The sequence below is a fragment of the Pogona vitticeps genome, chromosome 13 (assembly GCF_051106095.1).
Source record: "Pogona vitticeps strain Pit_001003342236 chromosome 13, PviZW2.1, whole genome shotgun sequence".
Classification (NCBI taxonomy): domain Eukaryota; kingdom Metazoa; phylum Chordata; class Lepidosauria; order Squamata; family Agamidae; genus Pogona; species Pogona vitticeps.
In genome coordinates, this window is record NC_135795.1 from 2,213,227 (window position 1) to 2,236,120 (window position 22,894).

General features: G+C 48.6%; 2 protein-coding genes across 4 annotated transcripts; one reads left to right on the plus strand and one right to left on the minus strand.

Moving 5' to 3' along the window:
* Positions 1 to 82: 82 nt before the first annotated feature.
* Positions 83 to 13,108, plus strand: HAGH (hydroxyacylglutathione hydrolase). 2 transcript variants are annotated; one of them, XM_020805934.3, is made up of 9 exons: positions 86 to 266; positions 6,082 to 6,263; positions 6,659 to 6,723; positions 7,327 to 7,444; positions 8,694 to 8,802; positions 8,965 to 9,068; positions 10,040 to 10,141; positions 10,324 to 10,403; positions 11,449 to 13,108. In XM_020805934.3, the coding sequence occupies exons 1-9, from the start codon at positions 206 to 208 to the stop codon at positions 11,546 to 11,548; spliced, it is 921 nt and encodes a 306-aa protein (XP_020661593.3). In that variant the 5' UTR covers positions 86 to 205; the 3' UTR covers positions 11,549 to 13,108. The 2 variants fall into 2 exon arrangements, with proteins under 2 accessions (XP_072839089.2, XP_020661593.3); XM_072982988.2 differs by lacking the exons at positions 6,659 to 6,723; positions 7,327 to 7,444 and having other exon boundaries at positions 83 to 266.
* Positions 11,574 to 22,879, minus strand: C13H16orf89 (chromosome 13 C16orf89 homolog). 2 transcript variants are annotated; one of them, XM_078381465.1, is made up of 8 exons: positions 21,489 to 22,879; positions 19,457 to 19,606; positions 17,255 to 17,402; positions 16,685 to 16,802; positions 15,961 to 16,096; positions 15,676 to 15,780; positions 15,241 to 15,315; positions 11,574 to 14,626 (listed from the first exon to the last, which is right to left on the minus strand). In XM_078381465.1, the coding sequence occupies exons 1-8, from the start codon at positions 21,841 to 21,843 to the stop codon at positions 14,556 to 14,558; spliced, it is 1,158 nt and encodes a 385-aa protein (XP_078237591.1). In that variant the 5' UTR covers positions 21,844 to 22,879; the 3' UTR covers positions 11,574 to 14,555. The 2 variants fall into 2 exon arrangements, with proteins under 2 accessions (XP_078237591.1, XP_072839087.2); XM_072982986.2 differs by having other exon boundaries at positions 21,185 to 22,879.
* Between the last annotated feature and the right edge of the window lie 15 nt (positions 22,880 to 22,894).

The following is a 22,894-nucleotide window of genomic DNA, read 5'->3' on the forward strand; positions in this document are numbered from 1 at the left end:
CCGGTCCACCCAGCCTCCTCCTCCTCCGGAGCCCCGGCTCTCCCTCCATTGGCTGTCGCCGGCGCTGGAAGCGGGTCAGGGAGGAAAGGCGGCGGAGGAAGGAAGGCAGGCAGGCAGGCAGGCAGGCAGGCAGGAAGGGGCCGGGCTCTCCGGGGCTTGGGCAGCAGCAAGCGGGGGAGACCGGCCGAGCGAGGAGGCTCGGATCATGGTCGGCGGGGGAGGGAGCTGGCTGGGCGCCGCTTTCCTCTCCCTGGGGCTCCGGACCGGTAAGACGGGGACGAGGCGCTGGGACCCGGGCGGACAGGGTGCGACTCTTCCCTCCTCCCATTTCTTTCTCTTTTTTTAGCAGAGAGAAAACACGGGATCGGCCGCTTGCCCAAGCCTCGGCTGGCTGGGCCTGGGGAAGAGCCCCCGGAGCGGCGCCCCACCCTAGCCGAGGGCGCTGGGATTCTCCTGCGCAACCCCCCCCACCCGAAACTTCCTCTCCCCCCCTTATTATCCCTCCAGGCACGCACACCTTTCCGCTGTCGGGCCGAAGGCGGATGGGCAAGCACGAACCGGCCGCCCGGCTCCCCCCCCCCCACGAGGCTGCTTGGCGGCGCCCGGAGAAAAGGCGTGTGTGTGGTTTTTTTTGGGGTGTCTCCCCGAGGGAGGAGGAGGCCCCCTGCCTGGGGAGGCAGCGTTGAGGTTTTTGTGTAGGCACCCCTCCCCCCCCGGGTCTGTGCACCCCTCCAAAGGCCAGGAGGGCTGGCTGGATGGGTAGCTTTGAAATCTGGGTCCAGATCCCCACTCGGACAGGGAATGCATGGGGTCCGAGTTCAAGTCCTACCTCGGCCCTGTAAGCTCTCACTTCGGGGCGACCCTGGCAAACCCCTCCGTGAACGCCTCCCATTTAGGGTTTGCCATAATCCCTTGGGAAGAGACGGGACAGCATCGAACAAGGGCCACCGCCAGTCCCAGAAGTGTGACGGGAGATATTTTATCTTCCTCCCCTCCTCCTGATCTGCATCACTGTGCATTTAAAAACAGACAAGATAGAGCAACCCTTCTGATCCAAACAGACCTGAGGTTTTGGAGTTTTTCCACCTTTCCCCCAAGCTTTGTGAATTTCTTCTGTTTGCCAATGATTTCCAAAGACAGGTACTCTCATAGCAGTCTGTTTCAACAGATGTAACAAAACCAGAAAGTCTGGAGACACTTTAAAGACAACAAGATGGGTTTCCGGGGCCACTGAAATAAACTCGTATTCCTCAAAAGGGGCTCCAAAGCCCCTTTTGCTTTGCTTTGGGTATATTTGGCGACTGTTAGATTTACTCACTTCATGAATGGCTTAACCACCCTGCCCGCTGCCTTTTAAGGAAGGTTCCCCAGGGAAATGGGAGGTCTCTCCCACGGAGGCTTGGAAAAGCTATGTTTTTGGACTACAAGGCCCAGAATCCTCTGACAAAGATGGGCAAGGACCAGACTAGATGTGGAATTAGGGGAGTTCAACAGAACACCTTCCCACCCTTTCACAAACCCACCCTGTGCCGTGAGATGCCGGGAAATGAAAGCCATTGCCTTTATCCTTCATTTATTTGCATCATTCCCTCTTTCCTCCAGCCTGTGTCCGTGGGTCTCCTTCTCTTCCTGACTCGGTCTTCAAGGCGGCCTTCTGAGCTAGGCAAGACCCAGAGAGCATGTGGGTGGGCCCAGATGATACCGTGGCTTGGGGCATTTTTGAACCCAGGTCCCCTGTTCCAGTCCTCTGCTGTCCTGGTTTCTAAGAGTCACTCCCCCTTGTTTTTCTGCACAAGCGCAACTCATGAGATGGCTGGCTAAGAGAGGGTTACAAAACCTGCCGCCCTGCCATCAGGTGCCTGGGGGGGGGGGGATCCTGCACAGCTTCATGCTACCCCTCTAGGCTGTTACATAAATCATCTTTTACTCACAGTAGACTGATGTAGGTCAGAGCTGCGTCTGTAAATCAGGCCGCCGACATACATTGGTGTCACGAGCAGCAGGGTTGATCAGCTAAGGTGGGCTACTAACTTTTACGGACTTGATCCTTGTTCCTGTCCTACTGGACATTATTGACTGTTTTGACTTTGTGTGCCTGGATTTTTTTTCACTGAATAAGTTCTTCTGCCTAATTGCAATTCTTTCCCCCATTTATTAAAACCCTCCCGTTGCCATCTTTCCATTTAGTCTCTCGCTCTCTGGCGGAAGTATTGTAGCTTTCTGCATTTTATGTGTTTTATCATTTCTTGGTGTTCATCCCTTTGCTTCAGTATTTCTTTGCCGGTCATCCTCTTTGTCCCTCTCAGCACTTTCCCCCGAAGAACGGAAAGGCTTAAGGCTGTGCCCAAAACCCCTTGAAGGATGGACGTCAAGAGAGTCGCCCATCTTTATTCAAGGAAATTTGCTTTGCTCCCAAATCCTGGCGTTCGTTTATCTGAAAAGGCTGTAGCTCAGTGGCTGAGTGCATCTTTTGCATGCCAATGGACCCGTGCTCAATTCTAAGCATGGGAAGACACCAGAGCAGAAACTCTGGATGGCTCTCACCAGCCAGGTGAGAAGATGCTCCACTAGGTGGGCCTGGTACCATAGCAGTTAGTACAAGCCTCTTACCTCTGCAGAGTTACTCATGAATAAGAAATGCAGCTTTAAACGGCATTCCAAATTGTGCAGCTTCATAAAGTACCTTTCTGCGTTCGCTTCCCACAACCGCTGGGTCTCTCTGTCCTGTCATATGCCAGCGCTCAGGTGATGAAATATTTAGGAACGGTCAGTGGCCTGAGTTGTCTTGTTTTTTTGCTAGCTGTCAGTTAACCAGGTGCCCCCACCCTGGCTTCCATCCATTAGCCGTTCATGCTTTTCAGTGGACAATTCGAATGCCTTTTTAACCCTTGGCCTGCGGTGCCAGTGAGGCAGGACAGACCTCTGGCCCCACGCGGTTGTGCGAACTGGCTCTGTGCTTAAAACTCTTTGGCCAAGAGGTTGCTGGCCTACGGGGAGGGGGGGGGCTCTTTTAATTTTGCAACACACGACGGACGAAAAACGTCACTTGCGTGCCCGTTGGACAGATGGAGAATTGAGACAGTAGAATCAATCCACGGCAGACGGAGGGTACGAAGGCTTATCAGAGACTGTGTGGGCGTGGTATTTTTATATCTGTGACCTCCACTTTTTTTTTAAATCCCACTGTTAATGATCCTCTTTATTTTGGCCACAATTTTTTCTTCTTCCCCTTTTTGCCGGAGGTGGGGGACAGAATCTTCCTTTCTCGGAACAAAGCCTTCCCCCAACCCAGGGCTTTTCCCTGTGGTCTCGAAGTCTTGTTCCAAAAGTTGAAGAGAGCCACGGCATGAGGAGGGCAGGGAGAACGAGAGGATCCACCCTTCAGGGACAGGGTGTTGGTACCTCAGGAAGCGAAGCCAAAACTGGTTCTTCCGCCTAGAAAGTGAAAGAGAGAGGCGTCCCGAGAAACCACCTCGGAGGTGATGATTCAGCACCTCTTGGATTGGCAACGAGGCCAAGGCTGCCCTCCGAGAAGGAGAGGTCTCGTCTTCAGTGGACCCCCCCCCCCTCCGGGCTAGGCTGAGAATCCTGGACCACCGAGGGGGCTTCGAATCGGCTCCTCTTGGCCATTGATTCTTGCCTTCCTCTTGGCTCTCCTCGTTGCTAGCCGGCCACGGCCTGTCTCCGGGGTTGTTTTACACCTGCTCGGTAGAGGCGTACCTGCCAGACAGGTGAGGAACGGTGACCTGGGGAAGAGCGGAAGGGGCTGCCGGCCCTTCGCCACTGGAAGAGGCTCTAGGGAGGTCCCGGAGGAATCGGCGAGGTCTCTTCTGGAGGAAGGAGGAGACACGGATGGGTCGCGTTGACCGTCTGATGGCCAGAGGCAAGCTTGGGAAGGAACTAAGCCCCCACCAAGCCGTGGGATCTTTCCTTTTCCTTGCAGCACGCGCCTTGGCTCACTTCCCTGAATCAGGCACGGATGTAAGTCTGAGGTTTGGCTGTTCCCCTTTGACCTTTGGCACCATTGATCCCAAGGCTTTGACAGGTCCTGCTAGTCCAATGAACGGTGGCCAGTGGGAGACACCTTTTCCCCCCTGGAAAGACATATCAGGAGTTTGGGGGGGGTTGTATACTTTGCCCCCAACCCCCAATACTCCAGGTTTTTAAATGTGGGTGATGGAACTTCCTCCTTTGAGCATCTGTTATTTTGATCTCTGAATTACACTGTAACCAATCTTACAAAGTTCAGCAAAATCAGGACAAGGCCGACTGTAACTTATGTCAAAAAGACAAAACAAGAGAAAGAAGCCACTGCTTTCTGAGAAGGGATGACTCCCCCCCCCCCCCGTTAAATATGCCTTTTTGTGCAAACATGGCCGGGGGGGGGGTTGTGATTGTGAGTTCCTTGGCTGTTATAAAAGGGGGGGTTGCAACTTGGAAAAGTAGTGCAAATGACCTTACAGGCAAACGTTTGACAGCCGTTATCAATCCGTTGAAAAGTGTAACACGTGTTCCTTATACTTGGGAAGACATCATTGTCTCAAAAAATGTGTTGGTTTTCTCCACGGGATTGGTTGGACGCAACGCTGGTTACGTACATTGCGCGGGCCTCTAGATTCTTTTACATTTCATTTTGCAGATGGCAGTTCTGTTAATATTCCCCTGGAAATGAAATTAACAAAGGATCCCACGGTCTGTGAACTTTTCATTTTCAAGCTCACCAAACGCATGTCGAGACTCTCAGCCTGCAGACCGCGATGAAATTGTTGAATGATTTTATTCGTCCTTTTATGTACTTGCTCAATGTGTGCGGCCATAAACAGGTTCATGCACTAAGGTGCTCTGTTATTCTGTTTAATCTTTAGCACTGCACCGAATTCTTTACAGACTCTTGCACTTTGCTGTCACAATATTAAAAAAAAAGCAGGGGAAGGAAATGCTCTAGGTAGATGTCCACAGTAATTATGCCGCTTGAGAGAAGTAGCTAGAAAAGCAAATACGCCCTGATTTAGCTCGTACAGGTACAAAGTTCCTTGACTCTGTGATCTGAGCGTGTGGGGCAGTTAATCATTTAAGGGAACCTTTTCTGAGCTGACTTACTTTCTTTTTTAAAAAATAAATTGGAGCTCTTTTCATGACAAACGAGTAGGAAAAAAATGAAGATTTTTTTAAAAATATTTGAAATAATTTATAAATGGCACTAGGAAAAGGCCCTGGACTGAAAAGTCTAATGTAGGCTTAGAGCAAGTTAGAAAATGAAAGAATTCTTGCAGTGAGAAAACAAAAGCTACCTGCTTCGTCCTTGTAAAAGATGCAGGAACTAAGGGTGGGTGATCACCTTTATTAGGCTACTAAAATATGAAAACCAGGTCAGCTTTCAGGCCCCATAAGACTCTTCATTGGGTCTAGCACTGCAGAAGTTTTTGGAGGTGGTTAACGGTCAGACCAGAAAAGTGGTTTTATAAGTTTGGCTTTTATTTTTGATTTATGTGCAATGCCACTAATCTGGGCAAGTTTGCAACAGAATAAAAACCACGGTAGACATAAATTAAACGCTTTTGCAGGGAGTGGCGGTCATAAGACCTTTTCCCAGAAGGCATAAGCAAAATAAGAGAAAAGGTTAACTCTCTCAGTTAGCAAGGACTGCCGGAGGTTTCAGTCCAGACCCATTGGACAAAACTTTTGGTTTAAGATCTCATGCTGGCAGAGGTAGGCAGTCAGACATAAAAACAAGCAATGTTCACAGATCTGCAGTCAGTTCCCACTAAGCCATGGCTCTTCCTTGGCTTAGTGGTCCATGCAAAGCCTATAGCCAATATCATTTTAGAAACAATTTTGGGCTGATTGTGTAGAAAGCATCTTCTCTTCACTCAGCATCCTTCCCTGTCTTGTGTGACCGTTGAACTGTCGCTTCTTCTCGGAATTCTCTCTTCCAAGAGCTAACTGCTCCCTCGTTGGATCCTTCTATGACCCTCTCTAGTAGACTCTTGGCCACAATCATTGCAGAGGCCTTCCTGGGTTGGCGTGCATTGCCTTCCTCCCTTCGGCTAAACGTTTTTCCTTGCTGTTTGTCTTCTGAAGGTCTACCGCATCTTCGGGCGAGCTTTCTCCACACGGAGTTTGAAAGAAGGCCCTCTAAGGTCATCTCGCAGGCCAACATGAAGGTGGAGCTCCTTCCTGCCCTGACAGACAACTACATGTACCTCCTCATTGACGAGGAGACCAAGCAGGCTGCCATCGTGGATCCGGTGCAGCCCCAAAAGGTACCGCTTCCCAAACCGTCCCCCTTCCTTCTTTCTTGGTTTGGGTCAACCCAACAGCCGGTGGAGCCAAGATCGGGTTCAAGGCCCTCTGAATCTTGGGATGCCCCCCCTTGGATTAAGGGTGGCTTCCTCAGCACCCCTGCGAGCATTTGACACCCAGAGTAGACTTGTGTCTAACTGGGTGGGGTATAAATTTAATAAATCAATAAAATATTTCTTGCCACCCAGTACTTCTCCGGTCTGTTGTGCCTGGGAAGCAGAGCAGTGGAGGAATGGTAGCCCTTAGGACTCTTTCCTCCAAGGAGATGGTGGATAAAAATGCAGGGCAGTGAGAATGAGTTAAAGCAGATTTTGTAATCGGTCAATTATTTTTCCTTGTCTCCTTGCGTCTGCAGGTTGTGGATGCCGCCAGAAAGCATGGGGTGAAACTGACCACAGTTCTTACCACCCATCACCACTGGTACCTTTTCCCCCTATATGATAATTATACGAATTGAATAGCTTTGTTATTTGGGCACCTACGTGATCTTTAGGTGTCTGTTGTGGGATTAAAAAAACACAAAAACAGCTACCCCTTCCCTTTGATATAACCGGATTTCGCTCCAAGCCAAGACGGACGCCATGGAGCACAGATGGCTTCTTGCCATTCCTCCGTGCTGCAAATTTCAGCCAGTTCTGGCTGACCTGTCGCGGTCTCCACCTCAAAGAATCCTGGGAAGCGTAGTTCTTGGGAAATGTAGTTCTTCTACACCAGGGAGTGGTGGTGAAAAAAGCCCACCCCTCCTACCATGTCAATCCTTTTCCAGGATTCTTTGCATGAAGCTATGAGAGGGTGTTGTATTTTAAAAAAAGCTGGAAATCTAAGCTTGCTTTGAAATCCGATTCGTGCTCCTAGACAACAGGTGCTTTTGGGCGGCTGGTTTTTTTGCCCCCTTCTCCATCTTGGCGTTGGGGTTCCAGAAGGAATCTGGACGAAAAAAAGGCAGGTTTGCTCGGTGATGTAAGCGTCGTCGTCCGGCGTGTGTTCGCACAGCGTCCAAAGTCTGACGTTTTGACCTTCTAGGGACCATGCCGGTGGCAATGAGAAACTGGTAAAGATGGAGCCGGGGTTACAAGTGTACGGGGGAGATAGCAGGGTTGGAGCCCTCACCCAGAAAGTCTCTCATCTTATGTCATTTCAGGTAAAGCTATTTTTTAAAAAAGGCAGAGAAACGTGCTTGCCCCGTGCGCCTTTCCCCGCAGCTCCTCTGAGCACCCGGGACGGCCTTGCCCAAGGTGGCGGCTTTGGACTCCGTCCCTCCCCAGCCCTCTCTCTGTGCGTGGCCGCTCTCGAGCGCCGAAGGATGGCTGGCGTCCCTCTCGACGTGGCTGGCTTTGGCTTGGGCGCATGGCTGCGGAATGTGCGAGGGTGCGAACGGGGGTGACGCTCAAAGCCGCCGCTCCCTCCGGCCTCGCCACCCCTGAAAAAAAGGAGATGCTGCTGGGAGGAGAGAGAAGAGGCGAACGGCCACCCTGAGTGGGGGGACGCCAGCCTGTTGGCCTGCTTGGAACCTGGCTGGCGCTCGGCCTCTTCTGTGAAAACAGGCCAGGACGGAGGAAGGCTTGTCTGTAGAAGGATGTCTGCCTCTTAGGGAGACCCGAGCGGTCTTCTCGTGCTCTTTTTCTGAGCTCACGTTGAGTGCAAAAAAACCTTCTCGAACCATCCACCGTCCTGCCTTCTAGGAAGCTTCGGCTGGATTCTTTTGAGGCAGCCCTTTGGCTCCGGGTGCAAGGCAAAACCAGGTGTTGTCGGTGCACGTTTCCTGTTCAGAGGTGTCTCGTTAACCAATCCACAGCCATTGATTTGCACCCCGCTTTCTCGCTGGCCTGGGGCGGCCTTTGCCAACCTGGTGCCCGCCCGCCGACCAACGATGGCAACTCCCAGCCTCCCTGTGAGCCACGCTGGTTGAGATGACATCCTTGGATGTGGCCGGAAAGCATCGGGGAGGGGGGAAAGGCTGATGCACAGAAAGGCAGACTTTGGAGTTGCATAGAATTCCTCATCAGGCAGATCGCACGCTTCTTGTTGGCTGAATCAGCCTTGGTCTCTTGCCCGTGCGTTTCCCCCCCCCCCCCCGGCAGATGGAAACCCACCAACGTCGCAGGGAAGGAGCCCATTGTCCTGTCCTGCCTGTTGAAGGCTTCTGTGTAACGAGAAAGCCTGCCTCTTCCTCTTGAGTCAAGCTCAGAGCGACTGCCACAAGAACTCTTTATCCAGGCAGCAGTAGACCAGACTAGGCGGGTAGCGGTCAGCTTCCAGGGTCGCGCTTCTCACCTTGCTTTCGCCCGCTCTTGACGAGCCGCGATTGACCGTCTCACGTTGAGAAAGATCACGGCGAGGGTTCAGCCCTTCCTGATCCGTGACTGGCCCGTTGTGTCTCCTGTCCTCAGGTGGGGTCCCTCCACGTGAAATGCCTGGCTACCCCTTGCCACACCTCTGGACACATCTGCTATTTTGTGACGAAGCCGAATAGCTCCGAGCCGCCCGCTGTGTTCACAGGTGAGAGCTGGGGCTAGGACTGGGTCCCCCTGGACTCCTGACCTCCACCCGAGTTCTCCTGGCTGACCTTCTGGACTCCTCGTGAATCCCCCCCTGGCTTATGTGCCTCTCTCTCAATCTCTCTCTCTTTCCGCCTCCCCCTCCCCAAATCTGTTTATCTAGGTGACACCCTTTTTGTGTCTGGCTGTGGCAAGTTCTTTGAAGGGACTTCGGAAGAAATGTACAGAGCCCTGATTGAGATCTTGGGCCGTCTTCCTCCAGAAACGGTACCTGTCTCCCCCCCTCCCCGAACAACCAAGGGTGGGCTCGGGGCTGCTCTGCCGCTATCAGCGAAAGAGTTGCAGGAGGTTCCTTCCAGAGAAAGGATGGAACCACATTTCGAGAAGCGTTCCTGACCTCCAAAGTCTAATCACTTTTCATTAATAATGGGTGGGGAATGTTTTAACGTGCAGAGTTGTCTTCATGCTCATTTTTGGTTTTTTAGGAACCATTGGACTAAGGCGGAAAAAAATGCTCATTTTTCTACCATAACGCCAGGTTACGGAAAACCGCTCTTTAAGTGCCACTTGAAATCTGATTTGTTGATAGAATGTGCCCACATTTGGTGGGTCTTGAGCCGCTGGTTGCCTGTATCCCTTTCACTGCCTTTTTTTTTTGAAGGCGTTCTTAATTTGCGGTCTTTAGAAATCTGTAATTGAGTTGCAAATTGTTTGTGTTCAGGTCTGTGATTATATATATTTCCAATCTGTGATTTTAAATGTATGATCTTAATAAAACACCTGTGGCTTAGGGCTTTAACGGTGCTTTTCAAGGTGAACGGTGAGCTGCCCAGACCTTTTGTCAGGAAAGGCACGATATAAATGAAATTCGTGGTTGTGAGGAGGAGCTGGGAGAAGCAAAGTGGCCTCACGCTTCTATAATTGCATTCTCTAGAGACGCTCAAGGCGGCCTAGCTGCCCGCCCACTTCAGTTTGTCTTCTAGACCCACATTAATGGAGGGCATCCCTATAGCGATTGTCCTGGGGATGGAAGTCAAGGTCGTACTCGGTAAAACTGCAGAAAGAAAGGCTCACGTTATGAGAACAGGCAAAAAGATGCCCTCATTTCAATGTGAGAAGGAAAAAATAAAGAGATAAATCTAGCAGCCTGATATATAAGAAGGGTGAGGGGAAGCCTGAGAGAAATGTAGTGAAAATGAGGCAATTTCCACATTTACCTTGGTTTGTTTCCTTCCCAGAGAGTCTACTGCGGACACGAATACACCATCAACAATTTGAAGTTTGCTCGGCACGTGGAGCCCAGCAACAGCGCCATCCAGCGGAAGCTATCATGGGCGAAGGCAAGAGCAAGGGTGGGGTGGGGGTGTTTCCTCCTTCCATGATATTGACTAGAGATGGGCACGAACCACCGGCTCAGAGTTCACGCTGGTTCGTTTACTGGCCGAACAGGTGTTCGGCGCTGCCTCTGGGTGGGCGGTTGCTAGAGGAGGCAGGGATTTGAAGTTTTGTTTTGTCTCCCTAGGCAAAATATGATGGTGGCGAACCAACCATTCCCTCGACGATCGGGGAAGAGTTCACCTACAATCCGTTCATGAGAGTCAGGTAAGTCCTGCGATTCCTGGAATGGTTCTAGGCCCAGGACGAGGCTGGAGTCGGGCAGGGTGAACAGCAAGGAGTCATGGCTGCATGCTAGTGGCCCAAGGGGAGATGGTGTATCTTCAGGAACATTCCTTGCCTCCCAAATTTACAACCTATGTTTGATATATAACAGAAAAGGACATGCGGCACCTTTAAAGTTCACAGATGTGTCTAAGGATGAGTTTAGGGTTATGCTGATCTCTTAGTCTTAATGGCTAATATATGTAGATACGGTAGAACCCCTGTATCCATGGGGGATCGGTCCCAGGTCCCCTCTCATGGATGCTGAAAAAAGGAGATTATTTTCAGACTGATAAGTGAATAATCACATACTGATCTTATGGATAAGAGGGCCCTACCGTACATAGGCATAGATGTATGCATGCTTACATTTTTAACAGGGTTTTCAACAAACAATATCTCTGTTCTTGGCCTTGTTTTGGAAGAAGTTGTTTTTAAATAACTAGACAACTTCTGAGTTGTCTAGTTATTTAAAAACATTGAAGATTCCAAGATTCAAGGAAATCTATTCAGAAGTCAATTCCCCTCTGACCTGAAGGCCTGTAGAGAAAGTGGTGAGGAAAAGGCTTCTGGTGCTTGTTCAAGAGTGTTTTTCCTCATTGGTTCATGCTTTCTAGGTCTCCCCCATGCTAGGGATAAACACTAGCATTGGGTGACCCCAACCCAACATTGGGTGACCCCAACCCAACATTGATTGAACCCAACCCAACATTGGTTGAACCTAACCGAACATTGATTGAACCCAACCCAACATTGGGTGACCCCAACCCAACATTGATTGAACCCAACCCAACATTGATTGAACCCAACCCAACATTGATTGAACCCAACCCAACATTGGGTGACCCCAACCCAACATTGATTGAACCCAACCCAACATTGATTGAACCCAACCCAACATTGGGTGACCCCAATCCAACATTGATTGAACCCAACCCAACATTGATTGAACCCAACGCAACCCACCTTACTCTTCCCTCTTTGACAGAGAGCCTGCCGTCCAACAGCATGTCAAGGAAACCGATCCCATACGGACAATGGGAGCCCTCCGGAAAGAGAAGGACAACTTCAAAGTGCCAAAAGATTGAAAGGTGTTCCCAGACATGCCACTGCTTTGCTTTTTTTCCTCCCCCTGTAGTCTATTCAGTTAAATTTTACCACTCTGTTCTGTTGAAATTATCCATGTTAAGGGTTCCCTTGCTATTCTTTTCTCTTAATAGGAAAGAGAAGGAACACAGCAGCAACAGATCAGACAAAGCGCTTTGCTCTTCTGGGAAATGTTTGACTTGCTGTTTAAAAGAGGCTAAGATCTCATGATATCTGTAACCCTAGCATTCAGTGGATTAGTAAACAGTTTAGGGTTTGGGGTTGGTACGTGGAACTCCTGTAGAAGGGGTCACTCCAGGGCGTGGGGAGTTGCTTTAGTTCTGGATGAATCTGGGAACACTTTGGATAACTTGAGCGCCATGGGGCCCAGCCTTGGGTCCCCAGATATTCTTGGACTAAAACTCCCAAACTCCTTCACACTAGCTATGCTGGCCAGGATTTCTGGGAGTCGTAGTCCAAGAATCTCCGGGGACCCAAGGTTGGGGTCCATTGCCTGAGAAGCCAAACAGAGGTTGTGTTCCTACCCAACTCTGATTGAAAAGGAAACGGATCGTTACAGAACCAAGAGAAGACGCCACCACCTCCCCCCGAGATCACCTTGTCCCTCTATCCCCAATGTCAACACTGTGCAGCTTCCGACAGTCACCTCGTTTCTTAAGGCACATCCGCACTGCACTTTTTGAAAACAGGTTTTCAACCCTTCCCACTGTCATGGCTTCCCCTCTAAGGAACGCTGGGGAAAGTAGCTCTCAAAGCTGACTAGCATTTCTTACCAGATTTTCTTCGGCTGCCTCGCCAAAACTACAGTCCCCAGCATTCTTTGTCAGGGAGCAGAGGGGCAGTGGCAGTGCCAACGGGTTTTCCAGGTGATTTAAATTCAGATGTCCCTGCTTGTCACACCCTCGTACCTGCTTTCTAGCTGACAAAGCATGGGGCTGCCTAGAAACCCTTAAGTATGGACATGCCACTTGTTTAGCTTGCTTGAATCCCTCTTCCCTGTTGATTTCAGCTGCTGTGTGTTTGTACATATATATATGAAAAAAGATAATATATATTCCTACAAAAAGAGATGAATGAACAGGTCCAGAGTCAGGGGCTTGAACCATAACTGGCTTCAGTTGGTTTGAAAGCTTCAGTGGCTCCTTTTCCCCGCTTAGAATGCCTGCCAGTTGAAGTCTTAGGAACATACTCAGGATCTCTGAGCACAAAAATTCACAGTATTTCAGAAAAAAAAATCCTTCAAGGAGGGAAGGCATCTATGCTGCCTCCTTTGGAATAGCCTCGTTTACTACCTGCAAGATGATGGTGCGGGGTAGGACGATGGGTAGGAGAGTTTTCCAATCCTCCCCTCAACCGTTTGAAATAGCAACGACCAAGATGATAAAATGGTTTTGTCCTCTTTGACCTAGAAAGATCCTGCTTCTCTTCCTTCCCCCCAATCCCTTAATGCACCCACCATTTGGCAGTTCTAAATAGTGTCGGAGCCTGTAGTTCACCTAAATGTCCTGCTCGGCGGATCAATAAACATCTCTTGCACTAAACCACAACTCTGCCTCTAATGTTTGAAGTCAAAGCTTCTCCCAGCAGTCATGGGTTAATAGATTACAGCTAAAGAGAAGCACCTATGACCTGTCAGCAACCTGTTTTTCCCCCGCCTCGTCTTCCGTAATGTGATTTTTGAGGCTGGGCAGGCAAACATGCAAATGAAGCCCCTGTTTGCTTTCCGCCAACCAATCACGAAAAAAAGCTTGCTGGAAAGCAAGACCTGGAGCTGAGTGCAAGGAGATCCTGAATTGGTCTTGTCAAACCCTATAACATAATATCAAGAATATAAATGGGCTCTGTCAGACCCCCTTTCCTGGAATTATTTATTTCTGAAGTTAGTTGCAGATTTGCAGATCTTCAAACAAAGCCCACAGTACTGGGGGAGGGGGGGGGAAGGGAACCCTAAACAGAAAAGTGCCATTCTGCAATCTTTTACTCTTAAGTTCCCCATGTGTCACCTGAACACTTACCAACGAAGCCCACAGCCATGGTGATCATTCATAGATTTTTCTACCACCCCATTAGTGCATGACGCTCTTCCTGGGCAGTTAACAATTGATAAAATCAGACGGAAATAATGTTAAAACAATAACAGCGATAAAGCGAAAGAACCAATCAAACCGAATCAAGCATGGCGAACATTAGCCCGTAATAGGGCGAATGGAGCAAGTGGCAAATTTGCGTGAAGTTGCCATCCAAGGCCTCTGAGAAAAGGTGCATCTTGAGCAACTTTTTAAAGGCAGGCAGGGAGGGGGCCAGGCACAACTCAATGGGGAGACGATTCCAAAGGGTTGGTGCCACCACCGAGAAGGCCTGGTTTCTAGTAGAAATTTTCCTGGCCTCCCCTGGTGTGGCCACTGGAAGAAGCATGGCTTGACTGGATCGGATGGCGTGGGTCAATGTTCTTGGGAGACAGACGCTCCGATAAGTAAGGGGGTTGACAAGGCAGTGTGGGTCTCTCCTATACTTCCCGAACTCAAGAACACCCAGGTTATCTTTTAAGAGCCCAGTTTTAATTCAGATTGAAGGATAATATTACTAGATCAAGCAATCTTTCTTATATTTATTTGTAACCCTGATAATTCATGAGTTGCAGTGGTTCCCCACCTTAAGTAACGCAGGTGTTTCTTGGACTGCAATTCCCAGAAGCCTTTCACCACTAGCTGTGCTGGCCAGAGTTTCTGGGAGTTGCAGTCTGAGAACACAGACCAAGGTGGGGAACCATTGAATTTGTGCATTGTTCAAAATCAGTGTTTCGTTGGGTAGGTAAGATATTTGGGTGAAGTCTGTAGACTTGTGAGGTCTATGGAAAGCTCGTGGTAATGAGCAGTGCATTTTCTGTGAGCCAGCTGGAAGCAGAATGAAGCGGGCGGCGATGTCCAGGGCGAGGGGGACGACGATGATCGAGAAATGTACCTATTCTTGTTCTTGATGAGCAACATATCAGGAACCGTAGTAAAGGTAAGCCCCAATGGCTGCTACCGCCACAGCCGTGTTGTGGGAAGAGCATCCATCTGCGGAGAGAACATGTTGGTGTCAAAGGGGCGATTAAATCAAATTTGTCACTTGATCTGGAAAAAGTTAAATTTTTTAAAACCAGAATATCCTGAATCTCCCAGCCAGCCTGGCCATTAAATCAGAGCAGAATCTGATGCACACCGACAGGGAGGCAAGCCTTATTGAACACCCTGGGACCTACTTCTGAGTAGAAGCCAAAAGGACTACTCCTTTCTTAAGGCTCTCGATGTATCGTCTTAGTTTTGTCACTCCCTTCCTTCCACATTGCCTCATGGAAGTGTTGTGAGGACCAAGAGAAGAACAGAAATGTCATTGTTGCCCACCGTGATCCTTGTTCCTGGTGAAAAATCACTTGTGGGGTCAAAAATATGGACAAAATCCATCTTGAGTTGCGCTTATGATGGACAAGACATACATGAACATGGACAAGACATACGCAGACGGTGAGCCCAAAAGGTCTAGGGAGATCACGTGACCTGGAATATATTTTCATGTTGAAGACCTGTGTGTTAAAAATGCTTGGCTTTCTTGAAAACAGTCACACACACACATCCATCGTACCTACACCAATACGTCAACAACACTGGTCTTGGCAAAACACCGATTTTACCTTGAAGAATTTTCTCCGTCCTTTTAAATCTTCGTGGGTTTTGGACATGCGGTTTGGGAACTGGACTCAAGGATTCTAAGAGTTAAGAGAAAGGAAGAGTGATTTCCTCGGAAAACAGAGTCGGAAGACTTAAAACTATTGGGTTCTCCTTAAATCACCACCTTGATATGTTAGGTATAGCATGTTACATCCAAGTTCTGCTCCCAAGATATCCTCCTATTATATCTTGAGCTAACATGCTGGTTCTTCTGCACCGGATGAATCAAGCAGATGTGTTCATCATCCTCATCTTAGAACTGCAGGGCTGGAAAGGACCCTATGAGTCATGGATGCCGGCCCCTGTCCAGGAGGCAAAGCGGGGAATCGAACACCCAACTTTCGGCTCTGCAGCTAAAGACCTCAACCCCTGAGATAATGCAGCAGTTCTTCCCTTACCGTACATCCAGAAACATCCTCTCCCTGGTTTCTGCCAGCTGAGAATGAGGTCCAGCCACGCTGGCTTGTAGAAATCAGAGAACCCAGCCATGCCGCAGAACAGAACTAAGGAAGAGAATACATATACATCCGTGAATTTTGGTAGAAGAAGAAGAAGAAACTGGTTGGTTGGTTGGTTGGTTGGTTGGTTGGTTGGAGAAATCGCTGCTGCTTGTAGAATTCAGTCCTTCGCAAGGAAATGCTAAAGAACCGAGAAAGACACTGAATTCTTGCTTCTTCACTTACTGTTTTCCGTAAAGAGGTCTCCCAAAGAGGTAAGGTGTGCTTGCCTTTCGGCATTGAGGTTGTGTTGCATCATCAAATGGCAAAACACATTCTTATAATAGGGGATGTTCAGGAAAACAGGATCCAAGCATCCTTGCTAGACATGAAAAGAGAAGGCGGATGAGTGAGTGGAGAGGAATAAAACTAAGGCAGGGCATTGGGTATTAATAACTCAAGACTGGGGCAGGCCAGGAGAAATGGGATTGACTGCCAATATCGCTGTTCCTGGTCTCTAGGGCATTTCCAAGATCCTCTCCGCTACTTTATGACAAAGCAGAAGCTACCAAGAATTTTCTGGCGGGTGGGGAGAGGATATTTTAAATCCAATTAGAGTAGGATCCCCTTATCCACGGAACCAGTATCCACTGATTTACTTATCCATGGTCTGAAAAGATTTAAAATAAATAAAAGCAAAATCCTAGAAATATACATTTTTGAAGGTGACATTACCAGAACTAGCCACTAGATGGACACGGAGACCATGCTAGATATTTCCAGAATGTCATTACCAGAACCAGCCACTAGAGAGAGCCAAGAACCTTGTTATGTATAGCATTCACTACAATTTGTGCTTTTCAGTAACTTCAGGGGGGCTTGGAACCGATGTCTGACAGATATGGGGGCGAGGGGGTCCTACCATATTACTCCCAATGAGAGTCAAGACAGTGAACCCCAAAAAACTTACCATCTCTGCAAACAGGAAGTAGAAAAGTTGATGGGATAAGCTGTAGTCCGAGCAGTGAGTTTGCGTCTCGACAATTCTGCACTTTTCTAGAACGAAGCAAGGTTCACTGCTGGCTTTCCTGTGCAAAAGGAGGGAGTTAAGTTCCAAAAGCAGAGTGTAACAAAGGGACCAACTCAGTCATAGTTAACCGATGCTTAGAGAAAGTATATATTTTTAGAGGGAAATCCCCAGAATCTTTAGAGAGGAACTCTCAATTTGTCCCTGAATTCATATGCAGAGCTTGTGCGGCTGAAACATCATGTTTCAAACGACCACTTCCCAGCATCCACGCAGAACCCGGAAAGGTCATCTAGTTCATCCCCTCTTGCTTAGGGCAAGGAAAGCCACAAGGTTGAGCAAGTTTATGTGCTCTTCCTCTACAGCTCTCAGGCAGGGTTTGAGTTATTTTCATCCTCCTGGTGGAAGCTGCCGTCCTGCGGCTACCAGAGGACACAACCTCGCCAAAGTTGGCCCCAAGCCTCATCGCCGTGATAACCCGAGACGCTCCGGAGAGGCCAGCCGAATCCTTACAGCGTTCCTAATATCGCCGAAAGGCAAACGTCGCTTTCTTGCATCTCCAGACAGGAGCCATCGGTGAGGGCGAAAGCGACGGACGTGTTGAGCGGAGTCCATTGGCGTGGCACCTTCCAAAATCCGGGCGCTAATGCAGGGGCAAACGCTGAAAAGGAATGGCAGAAAGAGGAAGCGATCCTTCAGACATTGGTTAAGTCCCCCTTGCGTGTAGCACCCATGCCCTCCCCGAAGGGGTGAGGCAGGGGGCCCACCAACCATCACGGCACACACTTTTTGGAGCGGAAAACGTTGAGCGCCCTTCTGCATCACCCTCCGTTTGAAGGCTTGATTCACATGCCCTCGCTTGTTTTGGAGTTCAAACCGCCGTTCTCTGCTTCTTATGCAAAGACAACCCATCAATAAGGGGACAATTTTCTAGTTTGCTTGCCGGCTCACCCGACGAGCCAGCGAACATTTGTGAAAGGCTTCCAAAGACGGAGAAAAGGTTAAACGGTTAGAGCTTTTCTCCCCATTTCTCCCTTGCTGGACTTTGGACATCATAACGGCCCTTTTGACTTTAGCTTCTGTAGCTCCAAACAATGATCGCGTACGTTCTCCTCCAACCTGTCGTTCTTCTTTGTTTTTGCTTTTTTCAATTTTTTGAACAATAGCTGTATTTACCACGATGGGGGCCAATGAATTCTAGGTGTTTTCTTGATCTTCAATTATTGGCTTTAGCACTTATTTGCTTGTCATCCTCTCAGTCCATGAAATTATAATTTCATGGAGGCCTTCAAGAGAACATTGGGCAACCCTCTGTCAGATCCGCTTTGATTTGGATTCCTGCCTTGAGCAGGGGTGTGTGTGGACTTATAGGCCCGTTCCGACTCCATGATTCTAGAATTCTATGATTTTATAATCTTAGAACTGCAGAGTTGGAAGCAACACTAGGGAGACGCAGTGTGGAATTGAGCTCCCAACCTCCGGCAATGAATCTACCATTCCGATGCTTCTATTTTTTTTTTTTTAATAACCACCTGCGCTAAAGTCCATGGTTCTGTGTAATTCAGCAGAACCATCATCGGTCGTACCTTCCCAGTCTTAAATGTTTGTTTCATAACTTACAAAACTGAGATACGGTTGCTTGGATTCTCACAGAATCGGATGGGAGCAACACGATTTTCAAGAAACCGTTGGGGGGAAAAAAGGGCAATCCTATAAAACTTTAACGAGAGCCAGAAAATGTCGTTAGGCCAGCTTCGGCTTTTGAGAGGATTTTCCCATGTCTTTTATGCAAATAAAGCCTTCAATAATACCTGCAGAAACCTTGCAGAAGTCCAGAAATTCTAGCTAAAATGAATAATTAGGGACACATCACTTTCAAGGCAAGAAACATGGATCTGTTACAAAGATCATTCATATACCACCACAAAATATACCATGATTTCACTGAGTATTTTGGAAAAAATGAAACACAGGCATGGATTTCACTATAGCTTTCCCCCCCCCATGATTAAGAATCAGGTGCCTCTCCTACGCTTGATGTGCACCTTTCCATGTATGGCTTGCTATGATGTACATAAAAGTACGTTATATCTATATACAGTATTGGGTAGTTCCACAGCCCAGTTAGCAAAAACTACTTCCCGGGTCCATCCTTAGTATTTCCAAACCTTGCTTTTCAAGGTCTTCTGCCTGAGAGGAGTCTTGCCAGTGGTTGGCTGGACAGAAATCCAGATCATAGCTGGGAAAGTTACATTCCCCCCCAAAAAAAGTAACTTTTCTAATATTCACCCCAAGTTTTTCCTTAATATTTTGCCCCTAGCTCCCACCTGCTCCAGCTAGCAACATGAGCGTCTGGGAATTATGGGACCTTTAGATGAGATGGGTCCACTCAGGATGTGAAAAGAATAGTTTTTCAAGGACCCCCGGCGTCCACAAGGGGTCCAAGCCCCCCTCCCCACGGATGCTGAAAAATGCAGATTTCAGCAAACACTGTTTTAATGTCAAACTCTATACATCACATGGTCTGTGGCTCTCTCTAGTGGCAAGTACTGGTAACTTCATTATTAGAAATATATATATATATCCTGGGATTTTTCTTTTAATATTTTTAATATTTTCAGCCTGTGGATAAGTGAACCAACGGATACGGGGGTCTACTGCGCTATAAAAACAGGTAACTACGACTAGATCTTCCACTGAGAGGTTTGATTCTACCTTTGTAATAACGAGGATCTTTCCTCTCACTGGCGCGCCTCGCTTTCTCGATTAAATCCGAAACCTTCGCCTCCAGCCGGGCCACCCGCTCCCGCTCCGGGTGTGCTTCAGGCGTCAGGTCCCATTTTTCCACGGTTGCGTTGAGGTAAACTGGAAACGTGCAGAAGGAAAAGACAGGGTTGGCAAAAGCAAAGCGCAGGAATGGGAGAGTTCACCAACAGGGTGCAAAGGGGTGCACCCCACACCCCAGTCTATACGCAGCTGGCCTAATCCTGCTCATCAGACGGTGCTTCCCTCCTGCTGAAATCCCAGTCTTCTTCAGAGAAATGATTTCCCCCCTTTCTCGCAAAAAGTCTCAACTACCTTTTATTTTTTTAAATTTTTCCCACTGTCCTACACAGGAGGCGGCTCTGTTCTGTCCCCTTTCCGACGAACCCTGTGCAGGAAGGACACCGCTCTGCCCAGGAACAGCAATAATCCTGCGCAGGTTGGCGTTTCTTCCCGGGTGGACGTTTCTGGAACAGTTTCATTTAACCAGAAATTAATGTTTCTCTCCTCTGGCCTCTTCTCTGGCAGTCTACGTGGCAAAGAGGGAGAAAGAGGAGGGGGGCTGTCCCAAAGCATTTTGCCACCCGAGGCAAAGGGACAACCCAGCGCCGTCCCTTCTTCCCGTTGCAAACATAGCAGCCAAGCGGGATAGTACTCAAAGCCAGCCAAGATGCTTTGGAAGATGAAGTGGGAAAAACAAGCATGCCCACCAGGAGATAAAAACATAATCTGTGTCGGTAAAAGCACAATAACAACAAAGGGATTATATCCCTAGAACACGTTGCCTTACGTTCTCTTGGGGAAAATATCACAATGATGACCCACCGGATTCAGGGCGCAACGCAAGAGGACGAGGTTTCTCCACCCCTTGCACATCCAACTGAGGTGCCCTCCTCACTGGCCACTAGGGAAGACTGCCAGAATGGCTTCAAATACTCAGACACGATGCTTGCACTCTCCCGCTTTGCTGATTTGTAAGGATTGCCATGTTCCTCTGTGCTTCTGCTCTTAGCCTGTTCAGGGGCCAGGAGCGTGCTGGCCGAAGCGAGGGTCACATGGCAATTTAGACCATCCATTCCCACCCTTTTCAGCATCATCCCCCCCCCTTTTCTGTTTCCGAGAAACCCTCAGTTCTCGCTCACCACCCACCTCCTTTTTAAACAACCACAGGACCAGTTACTACAGTAATTTAAAATGAAAAATAAAACAAACACTTAAATTATTTTTTTTTTGAAAATGAAACATCCCTCTCTTTAAAGATTTTGATTCACGTTGACCTTGAATTACAACGGGTCATCCTAACCTCTACAAATGATACCTCCGGCGGAAATTTGTTAAAGCTGATAAAACTGTGCTTTTTTTATCATGAACATTTTTGCACGCTTGCACCCCCTTGGAATTTCTGTATGCTCCCCTCCCTCGTGAGGTAGGCTCCCCAATTTCGAAGGCAACGCTTTAGAGGTTACAGCCTGGGCTGAATTCACAGACGGGAAAGCAAGGCTGCACACAGATGCTATGAAAACCCAATCAATGTCTGTAGTTCTTTTTCAGAGTCCTTCTTCCATCATCTTAGATCTGCAGAGCTGGAAGGGACCCCATGGGATCATCCAGACCAGCCCCTGTCAAGGAGGCACTGTGGGGGATTTGAACTCCCAACTCGCCTCCCTCCCTGAGATATACCTTGTAGCAAGCGGTACCCCAGCACAGCATCCACATTGATTTCCTCGTATTGCTCCTCCAGGAACCCCTTTGCTTCCTCCAGGGCGGAGAGGATGGCCTCCAACCTGCTGCCGGCTCCTGCTTTCCCACATCTGGAGGGGTTCGGCTGGGGGAGGCAGAGAAGCAACATCTGGAAGGGCAGGAAGCGCATCTCGGCTTCCCTTCTGGACGGCGGTGCTCCCGGCCGGCTTCTCTTCCGAGCGGCTGCTGGGGATCCTTTGGCTGCAGCCTTTCAAAGCAAGGGAAGGGCAACCTGCGCGCATACCTTCGGAGAGCATCGCCAAAATGCCCCCGGGGAAATGTTTGCCTTGGACCTGGACGTCCGCGTTTCGCTCATATTTCGAAACACTCCCCAAACAAAAAAAACGTTCTCCGGCTGGAACAGGCGGGTCCCGGGGTTTCGAGCTGCAGTTCCTGCTTCGGGGAAAGCCGGCCTCGGGTCGGTCCCCTTGGCCTGCACGAGACACGGCCTCCGCAAGGCAAACATGGGTGTCTTCTTGACCTTCTTCCTGGACCCGTGCAAAAAATAAATAATGCAAAAATAAATAAAAGGGACAGGGTGGCTCACCAATGTGGGTTTGTGAAAAATGCATCGGGGCAGGGGGGAAAAATAGTTGCATTGCATCTATCTATCTATCTATATCTATATCTATATCTATATCTATCTATCTATCTATCTATCTATCTATCTATCTATCCGTCCGTCCGTCCGTCCGTCCGTCCGTCCGTCTGTCTGTCTGTCTGTATGTATGTATGTATGTATGTATGTATGTATGTATTTTTGTGTGTGTGTGTAAAACAAAACCATAAATGACAAATAGAATCACAACTCAAACGTACTGTACTCTCTTTTTCTCTCTCTGCATAGAGAGACTTCATTTATAAACCACTTTTCCACTCAAAATATATTCTTATCCTTATGTTTCATCTTTATCTATATCACGTGCCCTGTCTCTTTCCAAAAATATAAGTCTGGCGCTGTGGTGTAACCTTTATGTTTTGCAAATATGCGTTCTATATAAGGGAGTCCTTTTTTTTAATAATACAGTAGCCGAGTAACCTGTGATCCCCTTAGACAGGCTTGCAGGGGGGAAAAAAAGGCATTTTCCCCTCTTTTTAAATGGGGGGGGGGAAAGTCATCCCTTCTTTCTCCTTCCAATAGAGCCAGTTTCTCAGACATTGCACACAAATTTTAATATCCAGCATTTTAAAGTCAAGGAAGGAATTACTGGACAAGGGTGCCACCCGGAGAAGGGGGTCCTCTACACTGCAGTAAAGGATGTGTTGGGTTGTTTTTTAACACAAGCATTTGGAAACAGAAACAACAACAAAAAATAGCTTTTCCAGGTGTCCAAAAAAATAAAAAAGTGTCCTATTTTGGGAGGCAGAGCCCTCCAGTGTGTTTTTTTTCTGCTGGGTCGATGGTCAGGCCAAGGTATATTTTATATGTATAAATTTGACTAGTATAAAACGTGAATAAATCAAGGGAAGACATACATGGTATCTGTCTATAGTTTGGGATCGACTCCCCCTCCCCACAAAAAAAAAAAACCAATTTAAAAGCCTCCGAAGCGGCCCTTCCTAGAAGCGGCCAGCAGCGGCCGCTGTCGCCTCTCCGACCTCTCGGGGCGCTCTCTCTCTCTCATCTCCTCCCGCGGCGCCGCTCTAGCC